The following is an 11,355-nucleotide window of genomic DNA, read 5'->3' as shown; positions in this document are numbered from 1 at the left end:
GGGGGAGGGGAGGGGAGGAGGCAGGGACAGAGGCCTGCCAGGACAGCCAATCAGAGTGTGAATAAAGCATTACGGACAGACAGACAGTTGTAGGTTTTTATAATATTAGAATATCTGCTCTGGAACTTGCTTCCCCAGTGGACTGAGAGTACCTTATTTACCCTTTGGAGCCTGTGGCAAGACCTATTAAGCTAGGCTTTTGCTTGATGAGATAGTTGAGAAGGGATGGAGAACAACTGCATTTCTTGTTCTTGGGAGTCATTTATTAGTTCCCTTTAAGTGAGATTGTGCTAATGAGCTGATATCTCATTCTATGCAAATGTATTTTCTTGTAAGAGAGATGGATCCTTTAAATTTATAGCTAGTTTAGTTAGGCTTTCATCCCTATGGTGCTTGATTATTGTGGACGTGGATTTGGTGGTTGTACTAAGCATGTTTTGTAAACCAAAAAGAAATAAAATAACAAGATTTAACATCTTGCTTGAATATGCAAAGCCCAGTGAGTAATGTAAAGCAATCCATGGTTTAGTACAGCCCCAGATTTGCAGAAAATTTGTGGTTCAGTACAGAATCATCATCCGGTACCATACTGGTTTCTCTCTTTTGTTCTTTTAGGCTTTTCACCTTCTTCTGGGGTCTCTTCCCACCTACTTTCCACGATGCCACCACTTCCAAGATCTGCTGCCACTTTATTTCCTGTCCAGCTCCCTTCAGAAAATTCTCCACAAGTCCAGAGCCATGGACACTTGCAAACTGATCCCTTAATAATGTGTCCACCCCTGCAAAGAGGTTCCCCAGTTTCTTCACCAAACAATAGCTGTGCAGAAACCTCAGGAGAGAATCCACAACTTCCAGGTCCAGGTTGGTAATGAACTGCAGCAGTGGAAATCTGTACTCATGAACAATGTGCAAAGCATCAGGATTTTTGCCTTTACTTTCCATTTTGACTTTCATGATTTTTTTAATGTTGCTTTAAAAACTTTTAAATTAAGGGTCTTTTCATTCATTTTTGTTTTGTTTTGTTTTGCCTCTCCATGTTTGGAAATGGTGGCCATGTTGTTTCTAGTACTAACAGAGAAATCAGAGGCCTTGTTTCTATGGAATGGATACAGGTGGAATAGAAAAAGTTTAGATTAAAAAGGAAAAGTAGTTACAGCTGTAAGGAATGTGGTAGCTTCTAAGAGAGAAAGTTTAAAGGGAACCAGTGTGGCTTCCAGTGATCATAGACTCAGAAAAGTCATGGCTGGAAAGGATCTCTAGGCTAAGTACACACATTCAAGGGCATTAGGGGGAGGTTACATTGGATCAAAATGGCTGCCTGATATCAGGTAAATCAGGATGCGGGGGGGGGCTGGCAGAGGAGTTGGGGGCCCAGCAGGCTGGAGGGGAATGGGAGTCTACCAGGGGATGGGCAGGTTCCCCCTCACAGGTGGAGTAGTTCCTGGGGCTGTTGCTCCACTCACACACACTTCATAATGCTACTGAAATTGGGCACATGGACAGTTACTACAGAGCTAAGGCTCAGTAAATCCTTTGGTAATTGTGAGTAGTGGTAACACGGTATATGGGGTTACATGACATTATCTGGCTGCAAGTGGGGCTGCAACTGGAAACATTTTGAGGACTGCTCCTATAACTATCACAATATAGTGCTATAGTACACCAAAAGATCCCAAGGCCCTAGCTCAGCAGGGTAGTTAAGCCCATTTTTTGAGCATGTGAGTCCATTTCTGAGCATGTGAGTAGTGCACTTGGCTTTGTGGGACTGTGTGTGCTTAAGGTTTGCTACATGCTTAAGTGCTCTGGTGAACAAGGCAATGGTGATGAGTGGGTTTTTTTCAAAAGCAGTTACAGCACTTTAATTGAAAATATTTTATTTTAAGCTGGTTCTCTGAACATAGGGGCACACCCAGAGCCATTATCTCTGTGTCCTGGGAGCCCCACAAAAAGACTTTCTAGACAAGATGCTCTAGAAGAGGAAATAACAGCAGACAAAGGTAAATACCAGAAAGGATTTGAGCAATATATTCTTATATGCTATTGTGAACAACTAAACTTGATGAAAACATTGAACAAGGCTGTGAATCCATGGAGGGGTCTTGAAGAATGGCTCCCTGGTCAATCACTCTTGCATCTGTTGCTCCTTCCTCTTAGTTAGAAAATCCCAGTGCTAGAGCAGCTCTGGGATTAGTGAGTTCCCTTTGACTCTCTTTGCAGCAGACCCTCTAAGGTAAGGCAAACTGCCTGGCTCAGTTCATGGGACACATGGGTTAGGGGTCAAGGGACCTGGGTTTGGTTTCCAGTTCCACCATTTCCAGGCTGTTTAACTCAGAGCAAGTCACTTGCCCTCTCTGGCTAGTTTTCAGCTAGTGCCAGTGAGCACTGCTCTGTTATCTTCTCCTGCAGCCCCTGCCCTAAACTGAACTAAAGCTGGTATATTTGAAAAAAAGGTAGCAGTACAGCTTGCTCTCCCTCAGAAAAGAAGTGATTCTCCCCTAGTCAGGCTGGCACAAGGAGGCTCAAGTTACTTCTCTCTGCACCTTTGTGGGTGAATCTGATGCTGTGGTCCCTGGCAGATGTTAATTTAGATGTGTAATGGGGTTTGAAGAATTGTATCCTGGATCCCAAAAATCACACATTCTGTCATGCCAGATATTTAAAATCTGGCATGACAAGACACACGGTATTTTTGGGAGCTGGGAGAAAATTCCCAAGATCCCATTGTGTGCCTGGACCTTTAAAGCAGAGCCAGACAGCTCACTCTTGGGGACTGGTTGCTGGAGATAGGTTGCCCAGTGCAGCTTTAAGCTTGTCAGAACCTAGCATTAGAGACCTACACCTGAGTGCTGGGCACCTTGCATACTGGGAAACTTAAGTGGGTACCCTTTGACATGTATATTCAAATTAAAGTGTGATACGATCCAGCCAATAAGTTGGTCCACATTAAATGTGAACCATCTTTTGGGCAGGTTTGACATTTTATCAGATGAAAAATTGGCTCAATATGTGACATGTTACACTTTATCATGCAAGTAATACGTTAATGGCATGATAAATATAACAATTGCCAGAGGTTTAAAGAAGCTGAGTTGCACTGTATTAAACATGGATGGATTCCTTTTCTCAAGGAGCAAAATCCTGTCCTTTGTGCCAAGTGAAGTAGCAAGGCATGACAGGGTTGGAATGTACTGGGTGGGAGAGAGAGAAAATCAAGAACTCCCCACCCCACCCCCATCAGTAGCACTTGTTGCATTTCCACCCCAAAAGAGTGGACATTGTAGCTACCAGCTCTACATGCAGTGTGTATAACAGGAACGATCAGGTCCAGGCCTTCTCTAAGATTACAGGTTTTATTACTTGAGTTACAGGAGTCATTCTGCTAGAGGCTAGTGCTAAAGTTATGGCTTTTGAAATGTCAACAAACCCATTTCAGTGAATATAGTCAGCTGCTTCAGTTAGAAGGGTGTGGGGCTTGTAGGCTTTTCTTTTACAAGTTAAAAAAACCTAAACAGGCAGCTCTGTTATCCATTTGGGGGCATCTAATCTGGAGGTAGTGACAGAAATCAGAAAGAGCAAAGTGTGTCATACTACCTTCTAGCCGTGGCTATTAAACACTAGTATGGCTAGTAGGGGTGTGCTAAACAGGCTGTATTCGATCCGGATTTGGATTTGGCCTGAATCAGGGACAGCGATTCGATTTATTGATTCGGATCACTGTCCCGATTTGATTCGGCTAAATCTGAATCTGAAGATTTGATGCTGATTCGCAGAATCAGCAATTCAGCCATAGACACAGCTTTAAATATTTTTTCTACATACCTCGAGGTACCAGGCATGGCTCGTGACCACTGCAATGGTGGGGTGGATGGAGTGTCCCACAGGAGCATGGGGGGCTTTCTGCGTGCTCGGTGGCGAACCTGGAAGTAAACTGGAAATACTTCCAGTCCACTTCCAGGTCCACCACCGAGCACGTGGGGGACCACCCCCCATCACCCCAGCTTGGCGATTGGCCGCGGGAGGACACCAGGTGCCCCCCCAGACCCAGGAGGCACCAGTTGCAGAGCCAGAGGGCGGGGGGTGGGGTCCCCCGCACACTCCCTAGCGGACCCAAAAGTGGACTGGAAGTGCTTCTGGTCCACTTCTGGGTCCGCTGCTGAGTGCACTGGGGACCCCCCCTGCATTCCCGTGGAACGCTCCATCAGCCCCACCATCTCAGCATTCATGAGCCACCTGGTACCTTGAGGTATGTAGAAAAAACATTGAAAGCTGTGTCTATGTCCAAATCATTGAATCTTTCCAAATCTCTTCGAATGGATTCGGACAGATTAAAGGGTCTCCTGGTTCAATTTGAATTCAGAGATTTGGCCGCCGAATCAGGGCGAATCTCTGCCAACTCGAATTAGCAATCGAAGCTTCGCACAGCCCTAATGGCTAGTATGTGTGCAGAAATCAATTTCTCAGAATTCTGTTAGTTTAATGCTCAATCCTGCCAGCTGCTGAGAACTCTCATCCTAAAGTTTCAAAGCCTGCAAGCACTTGCTTACGTATAAACACACAAGTATTCCTTTGATTTGAATGAGATTTGTCAGGCCCCTGCCACATGTTACACTTCCTAAGTAATTAACCACTTAATCATGTCTTAAATTGTGGCCCAGTCATATGATCAATCAGTTAATGGCATGATAAAGTGAGAAATAAGCCACAAAGTTCTTCCACAAAACTCTGTTAACTTTGTGACTGGGTCCTATTACACCATTAATTGAATGTTTGGCCAGGTGTGCCCATATAGTTTCATAGATGGTAGGGTCGGAAGGGACCTGAGCAGATCATCAAGTCCAACCCCCTGCCATGGGCAGGAAAGAGTACTGAGGTCAAATGACCCTGGCAAGGTGATTATCTAGCCTCCTTTTGAAGACCCCCATGGTAGGAGCGGGCACCACTTCCCTTTGGAAGTTGGCTCCAGCTCCTATCCGCCCTAACTGTGAAGTAGTGCCTCCTGATGTCTAGCCTGAACCTACTCTTAGTCAACTTATGGCCATTATTCCTAGTTACTCCTGGTAGTGCTTTGGGAAATGGGGACTCTCCTGTTCCCTGCTGGTCACCCTTGGTAAGTTTATAGATGGCCACCAGGTCCCCTCTCAGCCTTCTCTTGTGGAGGCTGAACAGGTTCAGGTCTTGTAGCCTCTCCTCGTAAGGCCTGCCCTGCTGCCCCTGACCATGTGAGTGGCCCTCCTCTGGACCCTCTCAGTGCTGTCCACATCCCTCCTGAAGTGCGGTGCCCAGAACTGGATGCAGTACTCTAACTGCAGCCTGACCAATGTCACATAGAAGGGGAAGATCACCTCCTTGGACCTGCTTGTGGTGCATCTGTGGACGCATGACAAGGTGCAAGTAGCCTTACTGACCACATCCTCACGTTGGCGGCCCATGTTCATCTTGGAATCAATAGTGACTCCAAGATCCTTTTCTGCCTCTGTGCTGACAAGAAGGGAGTTCCCCAGCCTGTAGGTACGCTGCTGGTTCTTCCTCCCTAGGTATCTTACACTTGTCAGTATTGAAACCCATCCTATTCTCATCCTCCCACCCTTGTAACCTGTCCAGATCTAGTTGTAGCCTGTCCCTCCCTTCTAGCATGCCCACTTCTCCCCACATCTTAGTGTCATCTGCAAATTTGAACAAGGTGCTTTTCACCGCCTTGTCCAAGTTGCTGATGAAGATGTTGAACAGTGCGGGCCCGAGGACTGCGCCCTGGGGGACTCCATTGCCCACATCCCTCCAGGTCAAAAATGACCCATCCACCACCACTCTGTGTGTGTGGCCCTGCAGCCAATTTGCAACCTATCTGACTGTGTAGGTATCGACGCCATAGTCGCCTCATTTTTTAATGAGAATGGGGTAAGAGACAGTGTCGAAGGCCTTCCTAAAGTCCAGAAAGACTATGTCTAGAACACCTGCATCCAAGGTTTTTGTGACCTGGTCATAGAAGGCCACCAGGTTGGTCTGACAGGACCTGCCTCTAACGAACCCATGTTGGTTGCCCCTAAGCATAATCTCCTCTGCTGGTCCCTCACAGATGTGCTCCCAGATAATTTTCTCAAAGAGGTTCCCCAGGACCAAGGTATGACTAACAGGCCTATAGTTTCCTGGGTCCTCCTTCCTCCCTTTTTTATAAATGGAGACCACATTGGCCCTTTTCCAGTCCTCTTGCACCTCGCCAGAACACTACGAGTGCTGGTAGAGCCATGCCAGGGGTCCCGCAATGACCTCTGCCAATTCCCTCAGCACCCTGGGGTGGAGATCATCTGGACCTGCTGATTTGAACACACCCAGTCCCACCAGAAGTTCCCTAACTAGGTCCTCTCTGACCCTGGGGCTGGCTGCGCCTCTCCTGGCTCCGTCTGGAATCCCGGTGCGGAGGATGTCCCAATCCCTGCTCAGAAAAATGGAGGCAAAGAATTTGTTAAAGAGGTCAGTTTTATTGTCTGGTGCAGAGAAAGCCCTGGATGTAGGGGTCCAGCTGGGAGTCTGAGCACATATACAAGCTTGAATTCCCAACGCTTTAGCTCTGGAGTCAGCACACACTCCCCTAGGCCACACAGGCAGGCCTAGGGAGCTGATGGGGCTCCCAGCCCTGGGGTGATACCATGCTCCTCTGAGCACAACTGATGATGCTTCCAGCTGTGGGGGTGCACCAGGCATCAGAGCCCGGTTCAGCTGATGGGCTCCCAGCCACGGGACCTCATGGTGCATCCCTGTGGCTGGGTTCCTGGATCACCTGAAAGGGCTCCTAACTGCGGGAGTTTGCTGCTTGCTGGTGCAGGGGGAGCCTGTGATCATGATACCAGGCTCCCCCTGCACCAGCAATAAAATGTGATGGGATCTATCATATGATCCCCAATTACACCTTCTTCCATGTACATATGGCATGGCAGGAAGCATGATTGTGACGATCATGCCTCAGTTTCCATCACACCTGTACCTGCATGTCTAGCTGGGGCCCAGGGAACATCCATTAAATCCTTTTAATGTTTTCCTCTTTTTGGTCATTAGACTTAGCAGTGAGATATATTTAAGTATATTTTATTCTCCATTTAGGTAATTTTAACTTTTTCCATGAAGCACTTTCAAAATATATAAAAAAAAATCTTAGACTATGTAGAAAACAATGAAGAAAAAAATTAAGGCTGTATATTGACACCTATTCTGACATATAGATAAAGATCTACTAGAGGAAGAGGCTTGCCTTGAAGCCTTGCCTGCCATTGAAGAAAAAGGAGGAGAACAAATTGATGAACAGATTCCCCTTTCACCCTTTGGCATAAGAATCAAGACAAGGAATAGAAATCTGGAAGACAGGTGAGGAATGGGTTTAGTCTGTGACAAAATTGAAGTTATCTGTAAAATAGTTTTCTAGCTTTGCTTGCTGTGATACATGTACAGTTACGGTTTCAGATGTTAGCATATTGGTGGGTTTTATGTACAAATATTCTCTCCCTAGAACGACAGTGGCTTGTATGCATAGGCAGAGGTGAGACAAATCTGTGGCTCTGTGGTGGGACTGCCAGGTCCAGAATAGAAACATCACTGACACTATTTAGCTGGCTCTTAGAATAAAGCCAAGTAGGAGAGGCCTATGTGTCTGGGGGGAATGTGGTAACTATGAGCACATTTCAAACCTATCTACAGTCTTCAGACTTACCAGCCAAACAAATAAGTAAAGACTTAACAAGAGGTCTTTTCATATACTTTTCCCTTAGGACTTGTCACTTTCTGCTACCTTCCCTTATTTTTCTTCTTTCTTTCTTTTTGTGTCCTATATAGTAAAACTCTGGCTCAGCGAGAGTTAGCATCAGAACCAAAAATTGTATTTTGTATCCTGTTGTTTTTTTCTCTTCCCTTTTGTGGGTTTATTTTGTTTTGCTTTAAAGAAAAATGGGTCAGACTTCAACTGCAATAAGAATTCAAGGCCATCTAAGCTAAACTTTTCCCTTTTCTCCCTAAATGGACCTTTTGCTTTTGCAGAAAAGGGAACCACATCAGAGGGACAACTGAAAATCTGAATAACAGGTCAGGGCAGCACAGCAAGTACAAACATTTTAGTGCCACTACAGATCTATGTAAAAGCTTACTTCAAAATGTTCCTGCAATAACAGAAAGGGAAATAATCATGACAATAATGCAATGCAAAAACTTGAGGATGTCATACATGCATAAGACAACTTCACAGGATCTTAACTTCCTTTAGAAAATCACCTCTGTAATTAGGTCACTGATTTAGTGCTCTCTGGGCGCGTCTGCATGAGACACTAAATGCACAGTAGACTAATTTTACTGCACATTAGCGTGTCACACCAAAAGTTGTGCTATTGTGCTAATGCATGGTAGAATTAGTCTACTGTGCACTAGTGTCACTAAAAAGACATGCACCAGTGCTACTGCATAGTAGCTCCAGTTACTGTGCATTCAGTCAGTACCTGTTATTACAGGTACTAAATTTAATATGCAGTAACTGTGGAGCATTAATGCATGTGTAGACATGTCCTCTGAGGCTCAGTGCATAGATGATTTAGGCTATAATGCACATTGCAGCTAATGATGAAGAACAAGAGTAGTCTTAAGGAACAAGATTTTTTTTTATACTTTAGCTTGATCACTAAAATAGATATTCTATTTGAGGAAACTCAGGGTTGCATTTTTCAGTGGGCCTTAATCTATCCTTTGTTTGCTCACATGAAATTTTGCACATGCAGATGATATTTCAGATACTTTAACCATCTCAAATACCATCTAAAGGCATGTCCAAACACGCAGGCATGTGCATCTGCAACAGCTCAAATAGGAGCGGCACAAATTTGAGCCAGGGATTTTTGCCTCAGCGCACGTGCCCAGAAATGCGCTTTGGTGTGGGGCAAGTCATGCCACTTGGGGCAAAATAACCCTGCCCAGCTCCTCCTGGGTCTGCAGCCAGGGGGAGTTAGAGCCTGGGGCCAGCACCTTTCCTGGCCCCAACAGTATAAAAAGCTGCCCTGGCAAGCAGCTCAGGGCTGCTTGCTTCCAGGAGCTTCTGGGGCCTGGCCAATTGGTATCTGGGGACACTAGCCCCTTGTGCCAGCTAGACTGCTGAAGCAGCCCTAATCGAGAGTTCCCTGCACCCTCTACCCACTACAGCAGTCTGGCAGCAGGGGCAGCTGCCTGGATATGACCTGCTGTGACCTGCGACAGCATGTGACCCCAAGGCTGTGTGCCTGCCAGACCCAGATGGGGACTACACAGCCACAGCCAAGGCATCTGCACGTCTGAGCTAGCTGCCAGCAGGATGTGACTGTACAGTTGGCCTTTGTGTGGCACTACTGTCATGTGTGCCTTCACCCTGCCATCTGGGCAGCTATTGCCCGGAAGATGTTCTCAGTGTGGTGGCCTGCTTTGAACTGTCAAAGCATGTCATTCTGGCCCCAAGTGCCCAGGAGGTCAGCCACCTCCAGCTGGGTCCCAGGTGCCAACTCTGAGCAGGCTTCTCTGCCTGGGTCCTGCCACTTGCCTCACTAGCAGGAATCCTGGCGTTCCCTATTTAAAAACTACAAAATCTCTGATAAAAAATCCCAAATTCACTCTTTAAATACCCCCAAATCCATGTTCTTCTACAATTAATACAAAAGACCACTAGAGAGAGAGAGAAATTAGTTGGGCAATGTTTTATTGATATATTTACAATGTTAAAGCAATTTGGAAGCCTACCAGTGTCTCTATCATCACAATAAAATAAATTCTAAATATTTATATGTTTTGATGTTTGCTTTTGATTTTCTTATCATAGAACAGTTAGAACTCCCCCCACCCCTTCACTAACTAGGATGTGGGGACAGCTGCCCCCGCAGCCACAGCTCCTGCCAGCAGGTCTCATCCTGTCTGGCAGCTGGGCACAATGGGTGTGTGATGGGTGGATGTGGGGTTTGCAGGAGGAGGGTGGGAAGGGGTGTGGGGGGATGTGGGTGGGTGTGGGCTGTGTGGGTAGGTGTGGGGGACTGTGGGGTGTGGGGCTGCTCAAGAGAGGTGGGTCCCCTACCCCCCCCGCAGAGCCCACATGCCCCTTTGCAGGGCCCACATGCCCCCCGCAGGGCCCCAGCCCCCCTGCAGGGCCCACATTCCCCCCTGTACAGCCCACATGCCCCCCTGCAGAGTCCCAGCTCCCTGGCTTGGCGCACAGCTCACCTGCAGCAGCAGCGACCATTGGGGTGCTCGGGGCCTCCTGGCACAGCCATGCTGAGCTGGGCCAGGTCCATGTGATATGGCACAGGCATGGGGGGGCTATGACAGGAGGCCCTGAGTGCCCGGATGGCTGCTGCTGCTGTAGGTGAGCTGTGGGCTGTGGCAGGGGGGCATGTAGGCCCTGTGGGGGGGTGGCCCACCCCTCCCGAGCTGCCCCCCCACCACGGTCCCCTGCAGTCTCACAGCCCCCCACCCTTCCAGCCCTCCCACACCCTACTTACCTGGATTGGAGCCCGGGTCCAGGTTGCTGCAGCCTGCATTGCTGTTTGCCCTGCATAGGCAGGCAGTGTGCTCAAGCATCGGGGCAAGGGGCAGCCATAGAGATGCTCTGGCTGGCTACCAGAGCATCTCTTTGGAGGACCCGAGCCTTCGGTTGCCTCAGGGCACGGTCCTGGACCATGTCCTGCCCTGCCTTTTTTTTTTTTTTTTTTGGGTGGGGGTTGATACCTGGATATCCAGGTAGCAAATTTTGAGCCCACGCTGCAAACATTTTTTTGTTCCCAGCGTGCCTCTTGCTGCGTCTCAAACTACTTTGAGACGTGGCAAGAGGCATGTGTGGGATCATCTGGACGTGCCCTAAAAGACTATCATATGGGTTTTTCCTTTATAAGTTGTTAAAGACCTAATGATAAACAGAAGAGGGGGACTTGTTAGAAAGAACATGGCTGACTTTTACTTTTCAAGTGCTTTACCTGTTTGCCTTCTTTTTCTGTGTCTTAAATAGAAAGGAAATAGATTTTAATAGTGATTCATAGAATCATAGAATCATAGAAGTAGGGTTGGAAGGGACCTTGTAGATCTTCAAGTCCGACCCCCTGCCTGGGCAGGAGAGAAACTGGGCTCAAGTGACCCCAGCCATGTAGACATCGAGCTGCTTCTTAAAGACCCCCAGAGTAGGAGCCAGCACCACTTCCTTTGGAAGTTGATTCCAGATCCTATCCGCCCTAACTGTGAAGTAGTTCCTACGGATGTCTAATCTGAACCTATTCTCCAACAACTTGTGGCCGTTATTTTTTGTTATCCCGGGGGGCGCTGGGGGAAACAAGGTCTCCCCCAAACCCTTCTGGTCCCCCCTAGTGAGTTTATAGA

At 47.3% G+C, this 11,355-nt stretch overlaps 1 protein-coding gene across 2 annotated transcripts in view; it reads left to right on the top strand.

Annotated features, from left to right (window-relative positions):
- The window catches only part of TCP10 (t-complex 10), a 63,436-nt gene that overhangs the window by 10,134 nt on the left and 41,947 nt on the right, over positions 1 to 11,355 (top strand). For both annotated transcript variants that reach the window (XM_025194331.1, XM_014526879.2), the window contains exons 3-5: positions 616 to 861; positions 1,884 to 1,997; positions 7,215 to 7,356. In XM_025194331.1, the coding sequence (XP_025050116.1) occupies positions 616 to 861; positions 1,884 to 1,997; positions 7,215 to 7,356 (502 nt within the window). The remainder of the gene's footprint in view (positions 1 to 615; positions 862 to 1,883; positions 1,998 to 7,214; positions 7,357 to 11,355) is intronic.

Source organism: Alligator sinensis, unplaced genomic scaffold (genome assembly GCF_000455745.1).
Source record: "Alligator sinensis unplaced genomic scaffold, ASM45574v1 scaffold1735_1, whole genome shotgun sequence".
NCBI classification, from domain to species: Eukaryota; Metazoa; Chordata; order Crocodylia; family Alligatoridae; genus Alligator; species Alligator sinensis.
Note: the sequence above shows the minus strand (reverse complement) of the source record. Positions and strands in the feature narration are given on the sequence as shown.